We start from the raw sequence: 25,769 nt of genomic DNA, 5'->3' as shown, positions 1-25,769 counted from the left end.
TGGTGTCCAGGAGGTTCTGGAGTTCTTCTAGCTACAACAGGCAGCGATGGTACTATTGGTGTGTTCAATCGTCAGGGACAGATGCAGCATCGTATTGTCCTACAGGGTCTCTGCTGTGGCTTTGGATGGGATGCCGATGGGGATATTCTCGGGGCAATCTGCCTGGGAACGTCGCAACTGCTACTGTGGGATGCAAACACCCAGAAGAAGCAACTGATTGACATTGGATTGCGTGATACACCAACATGCATCATGTGGGCTAAGCAGGGGCAGGTTGTTGCCGTTGGTACGACTCGGGGGAATCTCGCAATCTACAACAATCAAACCACACGACGTATCCCAGTCCTGGGGAAGCATGCAAAGCGCATTTCCTGCGGTGTGTGGTCAAAAGAGAACATCCTGGCCCTTGGGAGTGACGACAAGACTCTCTCGCTGAGCAATGATGAGGGGGATTCCCTGCGTGTCGTGCAGTTGCGGGATCTGCCCAGTGATATGCATTTTGCGGAAATGAAAACAGATGAACGTGTTCCGGGGGAGAATACAATCAGCGTCATCCTGGGCAAGAGAACGCTCTACCTGTATCATCTCCCAGAACCCGATTCACCCACAGAATTGGGCTTCCAGCAGCGCTATGGGTCGTTGTTGCAGCATAAATGGTTCGGAGATGGGTACATTTTGCTTGGGTTCTCACTCGGGCACGTTGTGGCCATTTCCACGCATCCCCGGGAAGTTGGGCAGGAGTTGTGGCAAGTTAAGAATCATCGGGATGCCCTGACGGGTCTTGCTGTGAGTGCCACACTGCGTATGGTGGCTTCGTGTGGGGATAATAGCATCAAAGTTCACGCCATGGGGAATTTGCAGGAAACAGCCAAGATTCTCACGTTGCCTGACCACACGGCTGCCAGGGGGATTGATTGGAGTGCCGATGGGCAACTTATGGCCGTTGCCACGGCCCAGGGGGGATTGTGTGTCTTTGTCACGCAACTGCACCACCTCAGTGCAGTGTGTGCACCACGTGTTGCCCTCCTCAGCAGCTTGGCGGAAGTGACAATCTTCAGCTGCAGCCCCGACCGGAATCGCTCCGCTCCGGCTGTTGTGACACTCGAAGTGGAACCATCTTTTATTGGGCTCGGTCCGCAGCATTTGGTCTGTGGGATGAATAATCACGTGTGGTTCTACGATCTCGGCAGATCTCTGCGCGATGGGGCTCTCCTGCTGGGTGATCGGGAGTACATGGCTGAGGTGAAGGAGGTGCGTCTCACGGCGGAATTCTGTGCTGTCCTCTGTGGGCGTCATGCTCTCCTGCATCCCATCGAGAGTACCCCGAGTGAGGGAACAGAACGCCGGGATCCACGACAATTCCCTGATGACATCACAGGGATGCAGGATGCCGTAATAACGAGTATTTCCCTCACTGGGGACTTCTTTGCCTTTGCCACGGATTTGGGGGCAATCGTGCACTTCTCCCTGGAGCAATGGGGGCGCTCTGTGACGCATCGGCATGCAGTTGGTATCCGGAATCTCTATGCTGATTGCGATGGGACACGCGTTGTTGTTGTCGATGATCACGATGTGGGCTTTTTGTACTCCCCCGTCACAGAGGAGATGCTGCAAATTCCGGATTTCCCCAAGAAATGCACCACAGTCCTCTGGGATTCGCTGCAGGCGCAAGTTTTCGTGGCATGTGGCAATAAGTTGGCCACAACGTACGTCCACGTGCGGCATTCCGTGGCGAAATCTCACGTTATCAGAGTCGGGGAAACGCGCCTTCTTGCCGATCAGACACCCCTCCTCCTCTTTGACGGAGAACTGAATCTCGGGGTAGCTGGTGGGGGTTTAACAACAATCACCCTGAATACCCATCGTGTAGCTCCGGATGCGGCGGATCGTCTTGGGAATGTGCTGCGTTTGAGGAAATTCCCAGCAGCATGGGATATTTGCACGGAGCTCAATGATCGTGATCAATGGCTAAAGTTGGCAAAAGCCGCCCTAGCTGATCTGGAGGTTGCCTTTGCAATTCGTGTCTTCAGGCGCATTTCCTGCCCAGCAATGGTATTCGCCCTTGAGGAGCTGCTCGGCATTGAGGATCGTAGCTTCCTCGCAGGGCGCTGTGCTCAACTTCTGGACATGGCGGATGAGGCAAAGAGACACTTTGCCCGGAGTGTAGCACCGCGGGAAGCTCTTGAGCTCTGCAGGGATCTCCTGCAGTGGGAGGAAGCAATGGCCCTGGCGGAAAATATCGACGCGGAGGCTGTTCCGGCAATTGCGCGGGAGTATGCGGGACAATTGGAATTTGGGGGGTCTCATGGGGAAGCTCTGGCGCACTATGAGAGAGCAATGCAGGGCGGTGGTCACACGCAGGAGCACATCAATCTCTGTAAGGCAGGAATTGCGAGGACTTCGATAAAGAATAGAGATTTCCGGAGGGGAATACAGCTGGCGCTGGAATTGGATGAGAAGCACCTCCTGAATGATTGTGCTGAATCTCTGAGTGCCCTGGGGCAGATTTCCGATGCAGCGATGCTCTTCGAGAGAGCCGGGAACTGGGACAGCTGCTGTGGGCTGTACATCCAACTGAAGAATTGGGTGAAAGTTGATGAGCTTCTGCACCGCGTGACAAGCCTAAAACTCCACGCTGCCTATGCCAAAGCTCGTGAGGCTGATGGGAAATTCCAGGATGCCATCCGTGGGTACACAGCCGCCGGAGATTTGGATAGTGTGGTGAGAATCTACTTAGATCAGCTCAGTGATCCCCATTCAGCCTCGGAGATTGTTCTGGAAACACGATCAGCTGAAGCAGCTAAGATGCTGGCACGATTCTATCAGCAAATTGGTGATACGGAGTCGGCAATTCAGTACCTAATCATGTGTGGATCAGTACAGGAAGCCTACACCCTGGCGGAGAGGCGGAATAAAGTCCGGGAGTTCGGGGAACTTCTCGAGCAATACGATGGGGCACGTTCGGAGGATTTTTTGGTTCTTGCCCAACACTTTGAGGCTGAGAAGTACACGCTCTTGAGTGGAAAGTACTACTTCCTGGCCAAAATGTACTCCAAAGCCCTTAAGCATCTCCTCAAGGCATCAGCTTTCAGCAATGATGAGAATATTGCCCTCTCATTGGCAATTGATTGTGTTGCTTCGGCGAATGATGATCAACTCACGGGGCAACTGATTGAATTTCTCCTGGGTGAGATGGATGGTGTGCCCAAGGATCCAAAGCTCCTCTTCCGCCTCTACATGGCCAAGAAGGAATTCCGCGAAGCCGCCAAAGCAGCTGTAATCATTGCCAATCAAGAGCAACTCGCCGGGAAGTACAGAAGTGCCCACAATCTCCTCTTCTCCATGTACCAGGAACTCCGGAGGAATAATCTCAGTATTATGGCTGATATGCGGAGTAGCCTGGTACTCCTCCATCGGTACATCCTTGTGAGGATTCACATTCAGCTTGGGGATCATCTGCAGGCGGCTAAACTTTTAGTTCAAGTTGCCACCAACATTTCACAATTCCCCACACGTAAGGATAAATCCCATTTTCAGGCATCCTCGCCTGCGAGATGTATTAATTAGTGAGTTTAAAAAAATCTTTCAGACGTCGTCCCAATCCTAACATCCAGCGTAATTGAATGCCATCGTGCTGGATTAAGGGCATCCGCCTTCACATTCGCCTCAACTCTCATGCGTCCGGAGTATCGGACGCAGATCGATGAGAAGTACTCCCGGAAGGTGGAGGGAATTGTGCGGAAGGCTCCGCGTGGTATAAAGGAGCTCTCCGATGAAGCTACCCTGGAGATGACACCCTGTGCTGCCTGTGGCGTTCAACTACTCTCAATGGAAACCACCTGCCACCAATGCAAGACAACTCTACCCATTTGCATTGCAACTGGGCAGCATCTTGTGGCTGATGGCATTGCTGCTTGTCCCGAATGTGACTTTCCCGGTATCAAGGATGCCATGATAAGGTAATTCCCATTTTTTTTATTGTTGTAAAATAAATAAATTAAAGAAAAATATTTCTTTTTTGCAGGGTCTTTGATGCAACAAATTCTTGCCCAATGTGTGGTGAATCCGTGGATTCCAATAGATTGAAAGACATTGAGGATATTTCTGTATATTTATCCAATTAAATGTGGCCTTATAGAGGAAGTTAAGTAAAACTTACGGGCTGTGATTCTTTCTTTGTCAGTGAAATGTGAAGTTGGCTGAAAATTGGGGATGGGCAAATTTTCAGGAAGGACTACTCGACTTACTCGCATGCCGAATAACAGACAACAAAAATTTTGTTTTTGATTTTAGCGCCTCTTGCGGTCATTTCACGAAGTTGCAATGTTTGTAGGGTTTCACGAAACCTTTCATTTGCGCTTGAGTTGATCAAAATCGGACTTGTAGATCCCGAGATATGACATGTCAACTTTGGACGACTATATCCTGAGAACGGATCCATAGATTTTCTTCGTTATCAAAAATAGACAAAATCATAAAGCAAAGAGTGCGGTTGAAATAAGTTTTGTGCTAAACAGAAAAAATCACAGCTAAACAACTAAAAAATGGAGGCACGCGGAAACATCATGAGGGAGCAAAAGAAACTATAGCAGCGCTTCCGAAACTACATGAAAATGAAGAAGGATTACGGAGCTGCAGTACGACGCCTGGAGACATCCATGCGGGCACATGCCCAAAACATGCTCCACTCAATGGTAATGGACAATTTTTAATAAAAATTTTTGTTGTGTCTAATTTTTTGTATTCCAGAACAAGAGGCCATGCGTCAGGATCATCAGCGCAAGCTGGTGTGGCTGAGGAATCTCAGTCGAGAGCCCTGCGAGGCCCGTCACTGAACCGGGAGCCCCATGAGGCTCGCAGCTGAGAATTTCTAAATTTATATTCCCCCCCCCCCCCGCCCCTTAAAAAATGAGATAAAGGGCCTTATTCAGCGACCAAGAAACCCTTGAAATTTTAGAAATTTCTACTGAAATTTCAAGATTTCAAGCGATTTTCAATGGTTTCTTGGTCGCTGAATAAGGCCAGAAATAATCTGAATTTTTCCCCCTCCCAACCCCATTAAAAAAATAAAAAAAATTAATGGTGGTTTTTTCTTTTCTTTTTTCTTTGTTTTTTTTCTGCGTTTCAACGGCTCCAACGGTCGAGGAGGCTACGGAGGTTATTAGCCTCAGTAGCGACGACGAGGTCCTCATCCTTTTTGCCTCTAGCTGGGGTAGTGGGAACTCCACGCCGCGCTGTTTTGGAGAACAGCGGCCACCGCCCAGCGTCACTTGGACCGACCTCTGGTCGGAAGAGTAACCCCTCCCAGGCCGGACCGTAAACAATGGAAGGAAAGTAAGATTCGCCCCTCCTTCCTCACCGTCCCCACCAAGCAGAATCGTCCTCCCACCCGGGTCACCCGAGGAGCGATCCTGCAGTGGTTGGAAGAGTGCCGGTTACAACAAAGAATCTCCACGAGCGGAAGGCGGGGCCAAAGGAGCCTGTTACCCAGACATTACCCGATGGGTAACGCGGATACGGAACCCCCAAGGGATTGAGACTTTGTTTATTCATTTAAGTTTCTCTAAATAAAATTTACCTTTAAGTTAATTCCTTTTCTTTTTCTTTTATACTCCCCATCATCGTTGCCATCTTCCTCCTTAGAGGGTAAGAAATCCTCAACACTATTTTATCTGTATAACTAGTCAACCCCAGCCCCCAATCTAGTGTGAGCAAAAAATGTCGTCGTTTTCGAAATATTTATAGAAAATTTTGTTTCTGATTTTTGGCTCCCTAGCAGTTACTTGTTGAGAGCTTTCATTTGACCCCGGGTTGATCAAAATCAGTCAAGCCGTTTTCGAGTTATGGTCGATTTTCAATAAAAAATTGTGGCGGCCATATTGACTAAACCGCTTGACCGATTTTTGAAAATAAGGTATCGTTGGAAAGCTCTTGATGGTCCCTACAACATATCAAAATTTCAGATCTCTAGCTATAATAGGGGTTGAGATATAGGCCAAACAAAATTTTGAGGTTATTCAAAATGGTCGCCGGATCGATATTTAAACTTTGCCGTTTACCGCATGTCTCTATCACCGTTCTGTTACAAAATAGCTGATATTACCAATCAGGATCTTTTAATTTTCTCGATTAAAAAAAAAATACAAAATAATTACATAAAATAAAATCCTTGATTAAATTTAAATTTAAAAAAAAGTGAGGGGTTAATTATATTTTCTCCGCCGACACGTCTGGCGCCAAATTGGTTTGATCATCTTTCTTTTTACCCAAACTCGGTGCTTTGTCGAAATTCAATTCTCTCAAGCATCGATCATCATTTGGGGGGAGCACCGATGCTGCCGTTGAAATTGGTGTTGACATCACTAGTGGTGCCCCTGTGTCCTCCTCCACAATGTTCTCCTGATCATCTCTTGCGCTGCTTTCGGCGGCTGCTCTCAAATTTGCCCGGAAACGATTCAAAATTCTCTCATGAGGCGACGTAGCTGCCAAAACGCGATTGTAGGTGAATTCCTTTCGAATTGGCGTCTCACCTGAGGGCAAAAAAATGAAGCATTTTGATCAGCTAAAGGACATTTAAAATAAAAAAAAATTACATACCTGTTGATGTATAAGTCTTCAAATTTGTCGTATAGAGTTCGGTGATGTTGTCGTGCATCTTCTGGATGGTTTCGCATGTGGATTCCTTGAAATCAAATGAATTTTCTCGCGCTTTGCTCATTTCCATTTGGACGGATTTGTGGGATTCTGCAGCATCTTCCTCCTCGAGTTTTACCTTCTCAATGATGTGCGAAGTGTCTCTGTGCAATTGCTGTTTCGCCTTGAGGTGATTTGCATCCAATTTCCCACTAACTTCCTCAATATTCTTCTCTCCGTGGGATTTCTTTGTCTCAATCTCCCGAACAATGGCCTTCACATCTCCCTGGAGAATGGCAATACTCTTATCATTTTGTCCAACAACAATCCCAACAACTTCCATGCGTTCCTTGGAAATATCATTGGCACGTTGCTCTGCTCCACATCGATCGGCATCCACTGTGCTCAGGACATTGAGGATATTTTCATGATAATCCGACACTTGATGATTGTTCGCACTGAGCTTCTCAGCAAAGGCCTTTCCATCGTTAGCATTGTGCGTCAAATGCGTCAGGAGGGCGCGATTTCTCTCCTCAATTACCTTCATGGTCTTGTAGACTTCCGTCAGTGTGCGTTGATTCTCCTCAACTTCCTTCTTCATCGCCTCATTCCGTTCATGGAGCGTCACATCATTGTACTGCTTAGCTTGTGCAAAGAATTCCCTGTGATTGGCTACAAAAGCATCCGTATTCTCACGCATCTTCCTCGGGAATGCTTGCAATTTGCCGAAGAAATCTGCCGCAATGCGTCGACTTCGTTCCTCAATTGATCTCATCTCATCAAATTGCATCTTCCTCTCCTCATGATGCTTCTTCTGCTTTTGCTCCGCCTTCTCTAGCAATCCCACTAGGCAAGCTAAATTCTCATCGGAAGCCCTCAGGAGATTCCCCCGGAAAGCATTGAAGATTTCCTGGGATTCCTCTGAGGATGCATTATTTGATTTTTCCATTTCTTCAATTTTCTTCCGCAGCTCTTCGGCATTGTCGCGACTGCGCATGCGATTCTTCACCAACTCCTCCTCAATAGCCACGGACTGAGAGCACATATCGCTGAAGTAGGTGACAATCCTCTCCTTCATCATGTCCATTTCCGCATGAAGATCATCCCCGAAGGTTCGTACAGTTTCCCTGATGACCTCATCAACATTCCGACGTCGCTGGATGGCATCATGCAGTCCATACGTGTGGGCTGATGCCTCATCAGCCACCCCAACGAGTTCCCTTGCTTGACCCGCAAGAATATTCTCCGTCTTCTGATGCACCTGCACAAGGTGCGAGGATTCCTCGTAGCGCTGCTCAACCACCCTCAGGGTTTCTTTTGTATCGCGCAAAATGAGATTCGTACGATTGAGATTCTCCGATGTGGCCCTCAGTTCGCGCGTCTTCTGATCGAGGTGCCGCTGAACTTCGTCAAACATCTTCTCCTTCTTCTCCATTTCCCCCTTAATCGCACGAATCATGTGAATCTTCTCATTGAGCTCCTTCGTCTGGCATTCCATCTTCATCATTATATCATTGTACTCATCATCCGGCAGATAAATCCCATTCTTCTCGCGTGCTGCATTGAGATCCCTCTTTAGGCGATCAATCTCCTCCGTGTAGTCCTTCAGGACAGTCTTCTTTGTGAGCCGCTGATTAATCTCCGGGCGATTCTGGATATTCTTCGCACGATGCGCATAGTCAAGGGTATTCAGTGTCTCCTCCATGTCCCGACTTCCCGGCGATATTGTCGCAATTATTGACGTCTTTGTGCGCCCACCGAGGGACTCCTGGAGCAATCGTGTCAATTTTGATTCACGATACGGCACATGTGGCTGCCGTTCCACCAGCGCCGTAATAACACGTCCCAGCGTCAGTAAGGATTGATTAATGTTAACAGCTTCACGCGTACGGATTCCCTTCTCATTTCCAGCCTTTGTGATATTCTCACTCCCGGCCAAATCTACGAGATTCAACTTTCCAATCTTCAGCATGTCCTCCCCGTCGATGCCGTTCTCCTTTATATGGACCAAAATTGAGAAGACCGTATGGGAGCGCGATGATTGGGCATTCATGAGTGTTGCTGCTGTTTTGCGACGTTCTTGGCCTTTCAATTGGAACAGAAAAGGCATTTTTTTTTTTTTAATTTAAAATAAAAATTTGTTTTTATGAACTCTCTACTCCTATTTTTGAAAGGGAAATCCTTAAAATTAGCTCAAGGAGGGAGATTGTTATAATGAAGGACTTTATTCACTTTTGAGCATGACATGGTCCTTATTCAAAGAAATTCTCAGAATAGAAATCTATAGAAAAACTTTCTAAAAAATCAAACGTTAGGAAGTAAACGTCAAAAATTAAAATTAGAAAATAAACGTTAATTGTAAAATAAATATTAGAACTTTAGTAAAGAAACGTCAAATGATGTCAAAGTTTATAAAAAAAAAACGTCAAACTTTGTAAAAGAAATGTCAAATTTTAGTAAAAATTTGTCAAAAATGTGAAGAACCCTTAAAGATTAGAGAGTAAACGTCAACTGTTGTTTTTTTAAACTGTCAAACGTTAGAAGAAAAATGTCACACGTTTGTAAAAAAAAAAGTGTCAGGTCGTTCTTAAAACCATTTTTAATGTTCTAAAAAATGGGGAAAAAAATCTAAGAATTCAATGAAAGGATTTCTGGCTACAGCCCGGATCCTTGAAGACTATCTGACTACATCCCTGAGTAAAATTTCATAAAAGAAACGTTAAATTGTAAAAAAAATGTCAAATATGTCAAAAATGAGAAGAATCTTCAAACGTTAGAGAGAGAGAGTAAACGTCAATTTTTTTTTAAAGACAGTCAAATTTAGAAAAAAAAACGTCAAAAATTTGCAAAAAATCTTGAAGACTATCTGACTACATCCCTGAGTAAAATTTCATAAAAGAAACGTCAAATTGTAAAAGAAATGTCAAATTTTAGAAAAATATGTTAAAAATGAGAAGAATCTTAAAACGTTAGAGAGTAAACGCCAATTTTTATTATAGACAGTCAAACTTAGAAAAAAAACGTCAAAAATTTGGAAAAAAAATCGTCAAACATTAAAAATTAACATTAAACGTTAGAAGAAAAATGTTATACGTTTGTAAAGAAGTGTCAAGTTGTTCTTGCAACCATTTTCAATGTTTTTAAAAATGAAAAAAAAAACTAACAATGAAAACACATTGATAAGATTTCTGGCTACAACCCTGCCCCCTTGAAGACTTTTCTGACTACACCTCTGTGAGCAAATTCGAATAAAATGCATAAAACGTTGCCTTTATTGCATGTTAATAATTCCACCGAATAAAAATGAATAGACTCCTTTTTCTTAAAGACTAATCTTCCACTCACCTTTGGCAAGGAGCTTGTAGACATCATCTTTGCTATGCACGGGAATCTCTTCGAGTCCTTGGACAATGACTGATCCCTTCTTGGATGAATCGTCGTAAATGCGAATTTTGAGGCTGTCATCTGTCCCAAGGAGATCACAGAGCTCCTCATTGTACAGCTCCAAGTAGGAAATTCTCATTGAAAATTCCACATCCATCATTCGTAGCTCATCAAACAAGTGCACCACTGCCCTCGGGATGATTCCCATGGGGCAGTCATCCTCCCACGATGTCCTCAGCTCCGTTGAGTCATCCCCGACCATTGTGAAGGTTTTCCCCGTACCCGTTTGTCCATAGGCGAACACAGTGCAATTGTATCCGCTCAAGACTTCCCCAATAAAGGGGGCTACGACATTGCTGTAGACATCCTTTTGCTTGGAATCCGCCCCAAAGACACGATCAAAGGTGAATTTCTTCGTGATTTTCGCATCGTAGGATTGCCGGATTTGGATATCTCGTGCCGATGGTACATCAACGATCTCAATGGTGCGCAGAGATTGTTCCCGGATTGAGAGGGGGCTGCAAGAAAAACACAAAATCACCCAATCAGTCTCACAACAGAGAACGCAATGATGCTTCCTCGAAGGGGACACATTTTTTCCTTGAAAACTCACCGAACTCGCAAATAAACTTGTATATTCTGATTGCCCTTTGATTTATGATTCCCATGGGCACCACTTGAATCCATTTTCACAAGGAAATTTGTGGAAAATTTGCTAAAATACACACAGTGAGAAGAGAAAAAGCAACGCTCAGTGACAAATCGTTTTGAATACAAAAAGTATGCCGTTACCCGACGAACCAAACTGAAGTTTGAGACAAATTCATCGATTTTCGAATTTTCGAAAATCCCCCAAACTTCAAGGTGGTCGAAATTTCTCCATCTGTCAAGCAAAGTTGAGTAGAAAATAAAGTAAATAAAAAGCAAAGAAATGTACTTCCTGGACATTCCCAATGAATTCTCAGACAATTCCCCGGCGGCTTTTGAATTGACTCTCGATGACAAATACCGGGATTGTAGTAGAATTTTCCAGAAAAAGTGCCGGGATCTGCAGAAGGAGAATGAGAGGCTCATTGCACGTCTCTACCGGATGAAGAAGATGTCCAAAGCCTGCGAGAAGGATGTCAAGTTGCTGCAGACACGCCTTGATAGGCACAATCCCGCGTGGCGTCTTGAGCCACCCCCACCGCCGCTTTTCCCGCAATCTGATCAAATGAACCCCGAGAAGAAGCGCAGGAAATCCGGTAAGAAATCGTCAAATTCAATGCATTCCACGAAGAAAAGGAAGTTTAAGTAAAGATGAAAACATTTGCAGGATTCCCAACAAAGGGAGACTTCGCGAAGGGCATAAGGAAGCCCAAAGAGAAGGACCCAAATGCCCCGAAGAAGCCCCCAAATGCATTCTTCCAGTACTGTCAGGAGCAGCGATCAATTGTCCTGGATGAGATTGCAAGTGAACGTCAACCGGGAGATCCGGAGCCTAGCAAACAGGAGCTGACGCGGCAGCTGGCACAGCGATGGAGGAGCATGGGGAATGACGATAAGCAGATTTACGTGGATATGTATGAGAATTCAAAGCGGAAGTACAACCAGGACATGATGTACTACAAGATGGACACACACGGGGAGAATTCATCAAGTGGGGGGAAATTAGGATAAAAAAAATTTTATTTTAGTGAAACTGGATGTATTTTCTGAAAGATCTTTGTGAGGTTAATACAAAAAAAGCTTAAGAAGAAGAAGGAAAAAGTGATGAAGTTTCCGGGCGCGCGTTCTAAGCTTCATCGTCGCTTCCGGGAGCTTGTCGTGGCTTCGGTCCACCAGCCCTCTTAGCCATGATAATTTGATCGACTTTGAGAATGGTTGTGGCAGCTGTCACGGCATTCCGGAGGGCCCAAACCTTCGTTGAGTATCCATCGAAGATTTTGGCTTCCTTTGCATCGAGTGTTCCCGGAAGATCACTCTCGAGATTGAAGCCCTGCGTAGCGGCACCACCACGATGAGCTAGATGAAGAGCCTGGAGGACTTCCGTGGAATTGACGCCGGTATTTTCAGCCAGGGCCTTGGGGAAGACCTCCAGGGCGGCTGCAAACTTCCGCACAGCGTACTGATCCAGCCCTGGGAGGGTGTCTGCAAAGACAGCTAGACGCTGGGAAAGCTCCACCTCGACGGCTCCAGCTCCCGGCAGAAGGCGCCCATCATTAGTGAGAGCCTTGAAGTTATTGACCCCATCATCAATGGCTCTCTCAACGTCATCCATGGCATTGTCCGTGGATCCCCGGATAATAACCGTGGCAATACGTCCTTCGCTGCCTTCACTGCGGAAAACAACCACAGTGGTGCCTCCAACTTCATCCACAGCAACACTGTCGCAGTATCCAAGCTCCTCAGCAGCAGGGGCAGTAAGACGGGGCAGCACCGTTCCATTGACAGCCTTGCAGAGGCGTCGCAGATCAAACTTTGACAGCAAGCGCACCGCCATGAGGCCGTATTTGTTCATAAAATGCAGCGCCATGTCCCCGAACTTCCCACCGGATACAACAACCTTCGCCCCTGTGGCTGCAATGGCTTTAATTTGCTCCTCCAGGAGACTCTCCTCGCCACGACTGAAGTTCTTCAACTCATCGGCGGTTTTAATGAGAACCGTTCCCTTTGTTTCCGTCTGAATGATGTCCACTGGGCAGGAGAAAAGGGCAATCTTTGCATCACGCTGACTTGTGATGTCACCCTCAACTTGTCTCTTGAAAACCATCCCATGAAGCACTTCAGAGCGTTGAATGCCACTCCCGAGAATCTTGCAAACACGTATGTTGTCCACATTGAAGGTTGTCTTCTCAGGGAGGATGGAAATGCACGCCTTGGCAATGAGTTCTGCCAGGAAGTCCTCATTCCCGTACTGTTTGGACATAATTGAAGCCCGAATTGCTTCACGGACTTGCCCAAAATCCCGACAATCCTTCACTTCGTGACACACGAGTTCAGGCAGAATTTCCAGAACCTTCGTCAGGGCCTTCTCGTAACCCTCAACAATCTCACTGGTGGTCACACCCAGCCTCAGAAGCTCCTCAGCTTCCTCCAAAAGTGCTCCCACGAGAATAACCACGAAGTTAGTGCCGTCCCCTGCTTCAGCTTCCTGCATCTGACTTGCGAGTACCATCAATCGTGCAGCTGGATGCTCTACATCCAATTCCCGGATAATTGTACCCGCATCCGAGGTCACAAACTGCTTTTCCAGATGATTAATCACCATCTTATTCATCCCATTGGGCCCATAGGCTGAACGCACTGAATGTGCAAATTCCTTGCATGCTGAGATATTCCTGAATACCGCCTCATCGAGTCCACTGAACATCTACAAGGGGGAGAAAATAAAAGGATTCAATGGAAAAATTCCCGGAATCACATGCGCTTCAGTCACGAGGCGTGTTCTTTGTGAATTTTCACGGAAAGTACTGTGAAATTCTGCAAAATTCCACTTCCGCGGGATCATTTTCACTCACCCGTGCTCCATCCTTCAACATTGAAGATACTCCGGGGGCTTTGGGGACTGAGAGGGCCATTTTTCCGATCAGATTTTTCACACACAGAAGCACTAAATACAACAACTTAACCTCACTTTGGAAGAAATTTCCAGAAAGAAAATGATATCTCGTGTCGGAACTTGACCGCAGCTGTCAAAAAACAACACACAACAGCAGTGCGAAGAATAAACTTTTTCTGGAAAATTCAAAACTTCAATCGAAAGTGGAAAGAAGTGCAACAAAAGAGCTCTAACAAAAATATATTAAAAACACAAAATAAATATAGTAAATCAAAGATAAACTATTGAATTCAAATAAGAAAGGAATAAAACACCAGTGAATATAAAAAATTACCCAAATTAAGTGACTTTTCCCAACATAAAGTGGCCCAAAAGGGCACGAACAAAGTGAAACTTAACAATGAAGTGATAACAATAAAAAATTACCACGAAATAGAATTAAACAAAGAACTACTCAATATACTAAAAAACAAAATTAAAAAGAATACAAAAAGAAATGATAACATACAAAATAATGAATTATTTCCACATTCCAGTCAAACAACAGAAGCAATGAACAAAGGAAAGAAAAAAAACAGATCAAAATCTCCACAGAAGACAAAAAAGCAAAAAATGGAGGCCTCATCCTCTTCAACACAAAGAGACGAGACATGCACGACCATGGCCGTAGATGAAGAAGAAACAGCCGAAATCTTAGCTTTAACAAAGGATCTTACACCAAGGATGGAGGAACAAAAAAGACAGACAACACAAATCGAAATTTCCACCGAAGAGCTCAACAAAAAATCAAAGCAAGAAGAAAAATTGAAGTACAACAGGAGTGACAAAGGCCCCTTCGTTGTGATGCTTGAGAAGGAAACCTCAAGCACATTAGAAGTGGCCAGAGATGTATGCAACTCAGTCGGCCGAGATAAGGTCGCTGAGGTCAAAAAACTATCACAATATAAACACAAAGTCACAGTTAAAACATACGATGCAGCAAATAGACTGCTGCAAGATCCAAACCTGCTAAGGATCAAAAAATACAAAAAGATATATGTACCGGAGGTGTACATAATCTCAGTTGGGGTGATTGACAACATCCCAATCGACTTCGGAGAAAATGAACTAAAAGAGGAAACAGAAAGCGATGAAATCGTAATCAAAATGGAAAGGATGATGAGTTACAACCCATCAAACAAATCATTGAAAAAATTGGACAAACTGAAAGTAACCTTCAGGTCGTTCAAACTCCCCCAAAAAATCAAAATCTTTGGAGCGAGCTTCCGAGTGAGGCTATACGTCCCTCCACCAACTTACTGCAAAAAATGCCTATGCTATGGGCACTTCAAGAAAATCTGCAAAAACAAGGAACGGTGCCCCAAATGCGCCGAAGAAAACACTAAAAACCATGACTGCAATACTTATTGCAAGTATTGTAATACAACAGAACACCAAACAAACGACAAGAACTGCCCAGAAAGAAAGAGGCAGATCAAAATCAAAACAAAAATGATCGAAGCTAAATGCAATTATCGGGACGCAATAAAGATGATTGAAGAAAACAAAGAGGACGAACCGAAAACACCAACGCAAATCAAAAATGAAAGCATGGCTCAAGTCATAAAAATAAACCAAGAGAACGACAAACTAAAAAACACCAACAAAATCCTAATCGACATTTTGCAAACAATAAGCAAAATGGCATACTCACAAGGAACTACATTCGAAGAAACAATCGAGTACATCCGAGACGCGTTGGAAGACAATCTAACGCACTACAGCCACAATGAGTGAACCTAACACAGAATCTAACCAATGAAAATAACACAAATTAATATAAGAAGCCTAAAATCAAACAAATCACTACTAGAACAGTACATAAACGAAAATAAAATCGAATGTGCCTTATTAAGTGAAATATGGACAAACAAAAAATCAAAAATTAATATAGCAGGATTCAGGAAACACCTCCACAGCCGCGAAAACGGATACGGAGGTGTAGGTATACTTATAAACAACAAAATAATAAGCAAAAGCAAAGTGAGAAGTGATCTAGAACCTCTAGAAGTTATAGAAGTGCAAATAAAAAAAGAAAATAAAGACTATATTTTGATCTCAATTTATATCCCACCCCAAACTAGAAATAAAGACATAAAAGAAAAACTAGGAAAACTTTTAAATGAGCTAGTGAACAAAAACAATGTGATTCTAGGTGGTGATTTTAACGCAAGACATGATATGTGGGAAAACAACTCAATAAACAACGGAAGAGGAGTCTTAATAGCTGAACTAATCTCATTATCAAACCTAATATGCATCAATGACGGACAACACACCCACTACAGCAGTCATCGCAACACAACATCAGCTATAGACTTAACTCTAATATCCCCCAACCTAATAGATAAAGTTCAATGGAATGTAAACGAAACAGAAATAGGATCAGACCATTTCCCTATAGATATAAACATTAGTGTAGAAAGACAGAATTTACAAGAGAAACTTAAGACTAAATTAGACTTAAGCGAAATAAAAATACAACTAAAAAACAACCTAAATCTAAACGAATGTACAACAGCAGAAGAAATCGAAGGAGAAATAAAGAAAATAATACTCAATAACATTAAAACATTCAAAGATAATAATGACAAATATATACCAAAATATTGGTGGACTGAAGAAATAGGAAGACTGTGGAAAATAAAAAAAGAAAAATTCAAACTGTACAAAAAACACAAAACAGATTACACGGCTAAAGAACTTAGAAAAATAACAGCTAGACTTAAGCTAGAAATAAAGAAATCAAAGAAGAAAGCATGGATTACTTTTATAGAGAGTATAAATCCAGGGAGTAGCCCTTTAGAAATATGGGAGAAAATAAATAGATTTAACAATAAAAAGATTAAAAGAAGAAACAACATTATAGAAACTAAGGAACAAGGAATAGACTTTATAGAACATAACTTCATAGAAGAAGAATACAAAACGGTAACAACTCAATCTATAGATATAGACTATGATTTTTGCTCATTTGAAGAAGTAAAAGAAATAATAAAATCAAACAAAAATACTACCCCAGGCATAAACGGAATCTCACATGAAATGATGAAAAAATTATCGGACGAAAACATTAAAGCCATAACAAATATATATAACAAGACATGGAGAGAACAAATAGTTCCTAACAGTTGGAAAAAATCAAAAATAATACCTATACTAAAACCAAAAAAAGATGAAACGGACATTGCAAGCTATAGGCCAATAGCACTCCTCAATGTACTAGCAAAAAATTTTCATAAAATACTAATAAACAAAATAAATAACTTAGTATATAACAACAAAATACTACCAAATAATACATATGGATTCAGAAAAAACAGAAACACAACAGACTACTTACTAAATCTAACAAATACTATCAAAGAAAATAATAAAAGAGGCATGAAAAGCATAGCTATAATAACAGATATTAGTAAAGCATTCGATAACGTAAACATTGAAACACTAATTAAAAAACTAAGAGAACTTAATTTTCCCACAGAAATAACAAACTGGCTCGAACACCTACTCAATAACAGAGAAATAATAATAGACGAAGAAAGCTATACAGAAACCATATTAACAAGCACAGGGCTACCGCAAGGTAGCATACTAAGCCCAACACTATTTAACTTATATACCATAAATCTACACAAAATTAACTCAACAGATTGCAAACTATTACAATTCGCAGACGATATAACACTAATAGTCTCAGGAAAAAACAACACTAAACTATACCAAAACGCAAATAAATTATGCGAAACACTCAATACAGAACTGAAAAAACTAGATCTAGAACTAAACCCAAACAAATGCAAATTCATACAATTCGATAACACAAATAAAAATAAAGGTGAAATAAAAATTAACAATATAAAAATAAAAGAAGAAAGATACCACAAAATACTAGGAGTATATATAGACAAACAGCTTAATTTCAAAATCCACAAAAAAGAAATAAAAGCACAATGTGAGAAATACACAAATCTCCTTAAAATCTTTAGCAGAAGCAGGGGAGGAGCCCATCCAAAATCATTAATTATGATATATAAATCTCTAATCAACTCCAGAATCAACTATGCTGCACCAGTAGTATGGGATCACAAGGAAAATCTATTAGAAAAAAATATTTTACAAATAGTTAAAAATAAAGCCCTCAGAATCGTAATGGGATATACAAAATCCACACCAATAACATCTATGTTAGCAGACGTAGGAGAAATGCCAACTAGATTAGAACATGAAAAAAACACAATAAAACATCTTATTAGAAGAATACAAGGGCCAGACAGCTGTCCCAACATTATAAACCAATATAGAGAACTTGAAAACATAAACTACATCAAAAACAATTACGAAGAATTTGAAGAAACTGGAACAAATACAGAAGAATTAGATAAAGAAAAAATACTAGAAAATCTTAAAGTTAAATGGAAATCAGACTATCAAAACATAACAGAAAATGTAGGTAAATACAACAAACAGATAAGAAATAACAAATTAGAAGATAAACCCTGGTTCAAAAATAAAAAACTAAACGCTAGAGCAACTAAACTAATAAATAGACTTAGAAGCGGACACTCTTATGATAAGAAATTCCTTAAAAAAATAAAAATAAGCGAAAACGATCAATGCGATCTTTGCAATACAGAAGAAAACGCGAATCACATCATAATAAACTGTAAAAAGTATGATATCTCAAGAAGGAAGTACAAATCTATCACCAACGCCCCAGACCTCCAGAGCATACTCAAAGAGAACAAGACAAACAAATTGATAGAAATCTACGAGTTCACCAAGGAAAACAACATAGACATTTAAACACAAACAAACTCACTCATATATTATAAGTAACAATAAGAATGTACAACTTTACCATATATTATTATGGTATGATACATCCTTATAGAACAGGATAATACTCTATCCTAAATAAGAGTAAACAAACCCAGAACAAATTAAACCAACGACAAAAATTCAAATTCAAACAAACTAGTAATATAAGAGTATATGTATATTGTGTGTAGACGTCAAATGACGTTTGGCCTTGTGGCTTGAAAAGGCTGGGGCCGTAAAGCTTTAAAATAAAAAAAAAAAAAAAAAAAAAAAGATATCTCGTGTCAATTCGAGAGAGAAAACATAACCTAGAAAAAAATCCATTTCGGCGAGTTCGGCAAATTGATCAGAAAAATTGTGGAAAACAGTGAAAAATTCCCGAAAATCCTTACAAAGAACCAAGTAAGTATGCCTTTGAGGAAGTCCCCGTCACAGCTGGCTAGGATTTGCAATGAAAAAGTGGGAAATGTCATTCCGAGGGGATGTGATGAAATCCTCACATGGAAAAATCCCGGGCATGGGTGATAAAAAGATAATCTTTTGCATTTTTTAGGACACGGAGGTGAAGCAATGGCAGCACAGCTCTTCAATAGGGTCGGGCAGATTGGGCTAGGAGTAGCATTGGTGGGTGGTGTGGTCAACTCAGCCCTGTACAATGGTAAGAGCCTCCCCGCATAAAGTTTCCGGAAAATCAAAATAAACCTCACTCTTATCACTCTTGTGCGCTTCGTGCAGTTGATGGTGGGCACAGAGCGGTAATTTTTGACAGATTCACGGGAATAAAGCCCGGTGTAGTTGGCGAAGGGACGCATTTCTTCATTCCTTGGGTGCAACGACCAATTATCTTTGACATCCGTTCCCAACCACGCAACATCCCCGTCGTGACGGGTAGCAAAGATCTCCAGAATGTCAGCATCACCCTCAGGATCCTGTTTCGACCACTTCCGGATCAATTGCCAAAAATCTACACGATCCTGGGGACGGATTACGACGAGAGGGTACTCCCGTCCATCACGACGGAAGTTTTGAAGGCCGTCGTGGCGCAATTTGATGCCGGTGAGTTGATTACGCAACGAGAAATGGTCTCGCAGAAGGTTAGCGAGGATCTGGTGCAGCGTGCCTCGCAATTTGGTGTCATCCTCGATGATATTTCCATCACACATCTCACCTTTGGGAAGGAATTCACGCAGGCCGTTGAGATGAAGCAGGTGGCACAGCAGGAAGCGGAAAAGGCGCGTTTCCTCGTCGAGAAGGCGGAACAGCAGAAGAAGGCGACGGTTATCTCTGCCGAGGGAGATGCACAAGCTGCTGAACTTTTGGCCAAATCTCTGGCACAGGCTGGTGATGGTCTTGTGGAATTGCGAAGAATTGAAGCAGCTGAGGACATTGCCTATCAATTGTCCCGCGCCCGTGGCGTCACCTACCTCCCACCTGGGCAGAATCTTCTACTCAATCTGCCCACGCAGTAAATTTCTCTTCTTTAATTTCAAAAGAAAAATCAGCATTTAGTGCATTTGCTTAGTGTTGGATGGAAAAGGAAAAGTTGCTGATTTGTTCTCAATTAAGCTTCCTTTTCTGCAAGAAAATGATTAAATAATATTTTTTATTCAAAAAAAATCTTTTACAAAATCCTTTCCGGAGATTACTTGCTCTCCCTTGTACTCTCATCGATGTCCATATCCTCGAAGGCATCCTCCATCATCATTGACTCCTCATCGCTGGACATTTCCTCCTCAGCGGATTCCTCAAGCTCTTCCCGTTTGAGGATTTCCGTCTGGAAGTGCTCCCGGAGGAGTTCATTCATAATTTCGCGGCATTGAACTTCAAATCCCGGCGGGAGCCAACCGGATTTCTCGCTGCACGTCGTTCCGTACAGAGGCCCAGGGAGTTTCTCGAGCATCTCCTGGATTTTGGGTACGCGAATGTCGCAGTATTGGTAGTTAATCTGCCGGGCTTCGGGCATTTTGCCCACTTCGAAGTACGGCGAGTAGATCACACGATCCTCCGTGTCCTTCTCCTCCTCCTGCCGTATTCGCTGAACGACATTGTTGGGCTTCCTCTGGGACACGCTGACTTTGTTCACGGATCCAACGGCGTAGGTACTTTTGCGATTAACGTAGTGCCGGGCACCCACTTGATTGCGCAGCCGGTAGTCGAGAACCTGGAAGTGGCGGGCTTCGAAGTGTTTGCGAGGATCAAAGCCAAAGCGACACCAAAGTCCCCTCCATGGGCCTGAGTTGAAGAAGAAGGCAAGCGTGGGGAGGATGATCTTCACGCGTGCAAGCTGTACTTTTGACAGGAAGCACAGCGCCATCCGGGAGCAAATTGGTCGATCTTCCAGCGTTCTCTTGACAGCATTGAATTCTTCCGGGGAAATAAATTTCACTTTAAGCATCTCCCCGGCGGCAGGATTCATCCTCTCAGGTAGGGTATCATGCAGATTAAATGACGCAATGACATTGTATTTGCTTCGCTTCTTTCGTTGAAAGATCCTCGGAGCAATCATTCCCTTCTCTGTGGTCATGGTGGGTTTGAAGATTTTATGCTGCACCGAATCAAGGCGAGAGAACAGCAATGGTGGCAGGAAATAGGGTACATTGGGTTTCTCAGTAAGCCATGAATAAGTATCCTTGTACGTGGGAATCATTTCCTCATAAACCATGTCCACTCTTCCATCATCTCGCTTCACAATGGGCAGGAGTTGGAAGTCACAGAGCCCCGTGAATTGGTAGCATTTGTCAACTCTGGCCACAATCTCCACTTTCTCCGAAGGAACATCCAAAGTTTTCGTCAAACGCTTCCGGGGGATTTTGACTTTCAGCAAAAGTCCCGTCGTTGGGTGCTCATCGCCAAAGACGGATTTACTGAAGTGATTCTTCGGAGTAAATTTCACCTCCAGGCGTCGTTTTTCATTCTCAAAAGTCTGTAAATTAGCCAGGAAGTTGTGAAATGAAAGAAATTCAAGAGAATAAATGTTAAACCTAACCTCAGAAATTTTGCCGAGTCCTCCGAGTGTTTCCAGGCATTTGTTAATATTCTTCACTTGTCCAGGGTACTCCACAAGGATTGCTGTCTTCTTCACTGAACACTCACTTTGTTCCACGAGATCTTCCTCGCTATTCTGGAAGCTAACAGAATCATTCGAATCCATCGCGCGTGATGTTTTTGTAAACAAATTAACATAACCTCAAAAATTCGAGAGAAAAAGTAAAAATTGTGCAGGAAGTTTATTTCAAATTTCGCGGTGAAAGAAAGCAAAGAAAAATAACAAAATCATGCTGGGAAGAAGCTCAAGATGTTCCTGGATCATATCCCAAAGATTTATGGCAACGTCGGTGGCTGTAAATCCCGAAAAAGCCAAGAGAATCCCAATAGTAACCTGCAAGAGGAAGGAATTTGATTTGTACTTTGGGGAAGGAAGTGTGCTGAAAGAAGATGCAGCATTTGGTAGTATTCCGCTGGCTTCCACGGGGTGGCATCACTACAAATCCAAAGGTGACTTCTTCCAGATTCATCCATTCTACTTTAGTGACAAATGGAGGTTGAGTTCAGCGGAAGTTAGCTTCGATAAGTTGGGTATTCGGAGTGAACTAATAAAATCAGCGGAGGAATTTTACAGAATAACACAGCCAAGTTTGATTCAGGAAGTTGCTATTCCTGACATTCTCAAGGGATATCATACAACGATTGCAGCAGAAACAGGATGTGGGAAGACGATGGCGTATCTTCTGCCGATTATTGAGCAAATTCTAAGGAGGAATCAGAATCCCCCAAAAGCAAGGAACTTCAACACTCCTTTAGCACTCATCCTCAGTCCTAGCAGGGAATTAACGTGCCAGATTGGTGAAGTAGCTGAGAAGCTATGTGAGCCACACAATCTTCGTGTAAAAGTCGTTCTTGGAGGAAGTACAAAGCAGCAAATTATGAATCCTGCCTTTGAAGACGTGGACATCCTTGTGGGAACATTGGGTGTTGTAAATAAGTTAACTGGTGCCCAAATTTATCGCATGGGATCCGTGAGGCATGTGGTGCTGGATGAAGCAGATACCCTTCTGGATGATAGTTTCTCAGAAAAACTATCCTCCTTCCTTCGAAGATTTCCGGTTGGTATTTCCCACTAAAAATCTTGATTCAAGAGAACATTAAGTTCTTTTTCTTTATTTTTCAGTTTCATAAAAATCTCACCAGTGAGACGGGAGTTCAATTGGTCATGGTATCAGCCACAATCCCCCTCAATCGCGACGACATGCTAACGAAGATCATAGATGTTTCCACGGTGAAGGACATCCGGACGCCCAATTTGCACAAACTCGTCCCCAATGTCCCGCAGAAATTTATGCGAATGAGTAAAATCAACAGGCCCCCGAATTTACTCAACATCGTCAAGTCAAACCTCAAGCAAGCCAACTCCGTTATGATCTTCGGCAATAAGACCCCCACAGTGGACTACATTTCACTCTTCCTCAAAGAATCCGGAGTGGAGTGCATCAATCTCAATTCCGACATGCCAATGCCCATTCGTGTGGATCAATTTGAACGCTTCCGCAGGGGAGAAGTTAAAGTTCTCTCCACGACGGATATGGGAAGTCGCGGTTTGGACACCAGGCACGTCTCCCAAGTCATCAACTTTGACTTTCCCCTCCACATGGCGGACTATATTCACAGATGTGGTCGCACAGGGCGACTCGGTGGTGTGCAGAATTGTAGCATAACGAATTTCGTGTCCAGCATGAGGGAACTGAAGATTGTGCAGGAAATTGAGCATGCAGCAAGGACGAGGACTGTCTTGCCCAATGTTGATGGGAACATAACGAACATCATCAGGAGGAAGATTATTAGAAATATACGGAGGGATTAGTTTAGTGATTTCTGATATGAGATAGCGAATAAAATGCTGCAGTTTTTAAAATGTGAGTGTTTTTCTTCTTTTTATTCTGCGGAGTTTATGTAAATATTTTTAGTTTAGAATCAAGACAAAATAGACAAAAAAAAATCATATTCTGTCATCGTTTGAAACTGTTTGAATTCATGGTTTCTTGTGGTGCAAAGGCAAGAAAGTTTGTCCAATTCTTCATTTGAATTAGCTGATAGTTCATTCCGCTCTATTTTATTAAAATATTGATTGTTCCCGACGTATATTATTATTAGCTATGGGGGATTTCGAACCTCAATTCATCCGGAAGCGTCGAATCCTGAAGCGTTGGACGCTTCCGGATGAACTGATCTTCAAAACCCCCATAGAATTATTTTATTGAACTCGGAAAAACATCCCTGCCGCTTCTTAACCAGCTCTTTTGGCACTGGTTTCGTGAGATCTTGGTGTGACCGACTTAGTTCAGTGCTCGCAGTGCCATTCCAAAATCATCGTGATATGCAAACAAGCGTGATGTGAATGCTATGCAAAGGACTGCCTGTTTAGGATGTTGTCCTTTGCGTAATCTTGCCTTTGATCATTGGTGGATCTGGTTTTGGAAACGTACCTTGTAGCGCTTAAAATAAATATTACATATGGGTAGCGATGATGGTGAAATTTGTGAAATTTGTTTGAAATATACCTCTAAATCGTGAAAGATTTATATAAAACTAATGAAATTTTTATATGGAACGATGAAAACGGTGAAATTATATCATTTCCTATCAGATAGTGAAATAAGAAATTTTAAAAAGTTAATTATAGATGAATAAAATCAATTTTTCCAATAATTTTCTTTGGTGATGCAACTTCAGGGTGGTATTTTTTTTAAATGTATGAGCCCTTGGACTGATTCAGTTATGGGCCATATGGCACCAAGAGAAAAAAAAAGTTAGAAAAGCCAATTAAGAAAAAAAAAGCTCTGAAACTTCTAAAGAAGATGGTAAGCTCGCTTTGTCATGCAAATTTAACAAAAAAATTTATTTAAGAAATGGAAAATTTATTTTATAAATTAATTATCTTCAACTTCGGAAACACCCAGAGGAAAATAGACCGCCAAGGTCTTCAATATCCAGACTTATATAGAGTGGCGCATAAGTTAATGCATGATTTAAGGCTGCTTTACATGCAAAATCATGCATTAACTTATGCGCCACCTAGTAGATCTCTCACTACTTCTTTCTGGACTCATGAAGATGTCAAGTCCAGCGTCCTCTGTGCCGTCTCTAAGAAAATCTGAGTCCTCCTCTTGTGATGAATTTAATTCATAAAAATCATACTCCGGGCTTTCGTGGTGTTCATTAGTTATGATATGGGCTAAAGTTTAGCCTAAACAAGGGAAGGTCGTAAGAATGGTCGAGCGTCGAACAAACTTACGACCTTCTCTTGTTTAGCATGCTTAGCCCACAATTTGCGGTTGTATTGAATTACTCTTAGTTAGATAACTTGAGGATCAAATCGTTTGATGAACTCACGTTTATTGGTCTGTTTAGATTACGAATCTTTTTTGAGATACTTAATGCGTGGTAGTATAGTATATGTTCCGTCCCATACTGTTATGATGGAGTCTCTTTGCGTTTTAAACGATGTTCTAGCGACTCTGTTTGTGTTTTCCAACACTATACATCCCTAAATAAAAATCCTAATTTCGTGTAAAAAGTAAATTTTTAGGGGACTATTATTAATGTATAAATTGCGAATTCTTGCAGATATCTTCACATATATTTTACGCACTTTGATTTGTTTGAGAATACCAACTGGATTTCACTCTTCCTCAAAGAATCCGGAGTGGAGTGCATCAATCTCAATTGATAAGGGCGTTACCTTTAAATACAGGTTTCAATAGCATTAGTGACAGTGGTAGAGCAGTGTGGGGGCTTTCTTTTGGGCATACCTTTAAATATACAGGGCGATAGCATTAGTATTCAGTGGTAGAGCAGTGTGGGGGCTTTCTTTTGGGCATACCTGTGGAGACACAAAGAGTAAGGTTAGAATCGGGCTCCGGAGGAACAAAAAATTAACGGTTCCGGTAGCCACGATTCTTGTGTCTCTCTTCTCTCCCTTCCAGGCTTCCTCCTTCTCCGGAACAACTAATAAAAGTCCTTATTTTTCACTCACAACACTCCTTTACTCTACTTATCTACTTTACAAACTTATTTTACAAATTGAGGCAAATTTAAAGTGAAACAAAAACGACGACATGCACACGCACAGAGCTAAAATAGCAAGAGAGAGAATTGACCGTTTCGGTCCTTTTTATAGCCATTTTTCGGCATTCTCTGGGTTTTTTTTTTCATGACAGAAATCAAAGTGGGGATGTTTCATGGAACCGTTGAAAAGTTCCCTTTTGCACTTGAATGTTTTCTACTTTTTGAATGAACATTCTTAACATCAATTGATCATTGATTTCAATCAAATCTGTGATTTATGTAACGTCTT

At 42.4% G+C, this 25,769-nt stretch overlaps 9 protein-coding genes across 11 annotated transcripts in view; 5 read left to right on the top strand and 4 right to left on the bottom strand.

Annotated features, from left to right (window-relative positions):
- LOC129790123 (WD repeat-containing protein 19) overlaps nucleotides 1-25,769 on the top strand; it is an 829,031-nt gene that overhangs the window by 218 nt on the left and 803,044 nt on the right. The window contains exons 2-4 of one of the 3 annotated variants that reach the window (XM_055827390.1): nucleotides 11-3,514; nucleotides 3,590-3,959; nucleotides 4,025-4,164. In XM_055827390.1, coding sequence (XP_055683365.1) covers nucleotides 11-3,514; nucleotides 3,590-3,959; nucleotides 4,025-4,124 — 3,974 coding nt within the window. In that variant the 3' untranslated portion in view covers nucleotides 4,125-4,164. Of the gene's footprint in view, nucleotides 1-10; nucleotides 3,515-3,589; nucleotides 3,960-4,024; nucleotides 4,169-25,769 lie in introns of those variants that run through there. The other 2 variants (XM_055827389.1, XM_055827391.1) reach the window with 2 other exon arrangements.
- The window catches only part of LOC129790155 (protein O-mannosyl-transferase TMTC2-like), a 433,518-nt gene that overhangs the window by 132,790 nt on the left and 274,959 nt on the right, over nucleotides 1-25,769 (top strand). The window lies entirely within an intron of this gene.
- LOC129790211 (serine/threonine-protein phosphatase PP2A 65 kDa regulatory subunit) overlaps nucleotides 1-25,769 on the bottom strand; it is a 620,353-nt gene that overhangs the window by 507,078 nt on the left and 87,506 nt on the right. The window lies entirely within an intron of this gene.
- Nucleotides 6,100-10,814, bottom strand: LOC129790137 (kinesin-like protein Klp61F). Its single transcript, XM_055827451.1, has 4 exons — nucleotides 10,631-10,814; nucleotides 9,979-10,535; nucleotides 6,598-8,718; nucleotides 6,100-6,530 (listed from the first exon to the last, which is right to left on the bottom strand). The coding sequence occupies exons 1-4, from the start codon at nucleotides 10,702-10,704 to the stop codon at nucleotides 6,208-6,210; spliced, it is 3,075 nt and encodes a 1,024-aa protein (XP_055683426.1). The 5' UTR covers nucleotides 10,705-10,814; the 3' UTR covers nucleotides 6,100-6,207.
- Nucleotides 10,880-11,781, top strand: LOC129790382 (uncharacterized). Its single transcript, XM_055827865.1, has 2 exons — nucleotides 10,880-11,261; nucleotides 11,333-11,781. The coding sequence occupies exons 1-2, from the start codon at nucleotides 10,949-10,951 to the stop codon at nucleotides 11,674-11,676; spliced, it is 657 nt and encodes a 218-aa protein (XP_055683840.1). The 5' UTR covers nucleotides 10,880-10,948; the 3' UTR covers nucleotides 11,677-11,781.
- LOC129790230 (T-complex protein 1 subunit theta) lies at nucleotides 11,683-13,658 on the bottom strand. The gene is made up of 2 exons (XM_055827651.1): nucleotides 13,518-13,658; nucleotides 11,683-13,369 (listed from the first exon to the last, which is right to left on the bottom strand). Exons 1-2 carry the CDS (start codon nucleotides 13,575-13,577, stop codon nucleotides 11,792-11,794), a joined length of 1,638 nt encoding a protein of 545 aa, XP_055683626.1. The 5' UTR covers nucleotides 13,578-13,658; the 3' UTR covers nucleotides 11,683-11,791.
- On the top strand, nucleotides 18,687-20,035 carry LOC129790361 (protein l(2)37Cc). Its single transcript, XM_055827840.1, has 3 exons — nucleotides 18,687-18,820; nucleotides 18,972-19,076; nucleotides 19,154-20,035. The coding sequence occupies exons 2-3, from the start codon at nucleotides 18,989-18,991 to the stop codon at nucleotides 19,885-19,887; spliced, it is 822 nt and encodes a 273-aa protein (XP_055683815.1). The 5' UTR covers nucleotides 18,687-18,820; nucleotides 18,972-18,988; the 3' UTR covers nucleotides 19,888-20,035.
- LOC129790254 (general transcription factor 3C polypeptide 5) lies at nucleotides 20,004-21,574 on the bottom strand. Its single transcript, XM_055827686.1, has 2 exons — nucleotides 21,405-21,574; nucleotides 20,004-21,341 (listed from the first exon to the last, which is right to left on the bottom strand). Exons 1-2 carry the CDS (start codon nucleotides 21,567-21,569, stop codon nucleotides 20,061-20,063), a joined length of 1,446 nt encoding a protein of 481 aa, XP_055683661.1. The 5' UTR covers nucleotides 21,570-21,574; the 3' UTR covers nucleotides 20,004-20,060.
- On the top strand, nucleotides 21,499-23,332 carry LOC129790245 (probable ATP-dependent RNA helicase DDX28). The gene is made up of 2 exons (XM_055827675.1): nucleotides 21,499-22,521; nucleotides 22,587-23,332. Exons 1-2 carry the CDS (start codon nucleotides 21,694-21,696, stop codon nucleotides 23,274-23,276), a joined length of 1,518 nt encoding a protein of 505 aa, XP_055683650.1. The 5' UTR covers nucleotides 21,499-21,693; the 3' UTR covers nucleotides 23,277-23,332.

Source organism: Lutzomyia longipalpis, chromosome 2 (genome assembly GCF_024334085.1).
Source record: "Lutzomyia longipalpis isolate SR_M1_2022 chromosome 2, ASM2433408v1".
NCBI lineage: Eukaryota > Metazoa > Arthropoda > Insecta > Diptera > Psychodidae > Lutzomyia > Lutzomyia longipalpis.
Note: the sequence above shows the minus strand (reverse complement) of the source record. Positions and strands in the feature narration are given on the sequence as shown.

Coding starts and splice junctions, on each gene's coding strand:
- LOC129790137 (XM_055827451.1), bottom strand. CDS start 10,704: ATGGATTCAAGTGGTGCCCATGGGAATCATAAATCAAAGGGCAATCAG. Junction 10,536..10,630: donor CAAGTTTATTTGCGAGTTCG/GTGAGTTTTCAA, acceptor TTTTTCTTGCAG/CCCCCTCTCAATCCGGGAAC. Junction 6,531..6,597: donor GAAGACTTATACATCAACAG/GTATGTAATTTT, acceptor TTTTGCCCTCAG/GTGAGACGCCAATTCGAAAG.
- LOC129790382 (XM_055827865.1), top strand. CDS start 10,949: ATGTACTTCCTGGACATTCCCAATGAATTCTCAGACAATTCCCCGGCG. Junction 11,262..11,332: donor GAAGAAGCGCAGGAAATCCG/GTAAGAAATCGT, acceptor AAACATTTGCAG/GATTCCCAACAAAGGGAGAC.
- LOC129790230 (XM_055827651.1), bottom strand. CDS start 13,577: ATGGCCCTCTCAGTCCCCAAAGCCCCCGGAGTATCTTCAATGTTGAAG. Junction 13,370..13,517: donor TGTTGAAGGATGGAGCACGG/GTGAGTGAAAAT, acceptor TCCCCCTTGTAG/ATGTTCAGTGGACTCGATGA.
- LOC129790361 (XM_055827840.1), top strand. CDS start 18,989: ATGGCAGCACAGCTCTTCAATAGGGTCGGGCAGATTGGGCTAGGAGTA. Junction 19,077..19,153: donor CAACTCAGCCCTGTACAATG/GTAAGAGCCTCC, acceptor CGCTTCGTGCAG/TTGATGGTGGGCACAGAGCG.
- LOC129790254 (XM_055827686.1), bottom strand. CDS start 21,569: ATGGATTCGAATGATTCTGTTAGCTTCCAGAATAGCGAGGAAGATCTC. Junction 21,342..21,404: donor GACTCGGCAAAATTTCTGAG/GTTAGGTTTAAC, acceptor GCTAATTTACAG/ACTTTTGAGAATGAAAAACG.
- LOC129790245 (XM_055827675.1), top strand. CDS start 21,694: ATGCTGGGAAGAAGCTCAAGATGTTCCTGGATCATATCCCAAAGATTT. Junction 22,522..22,586: donor CCTTCCTTCGAAGATTTCCG/GTTGGTATTTCC, acceptor TTTATTTTTCAG/TTTCATAAAAATCTCACCAG.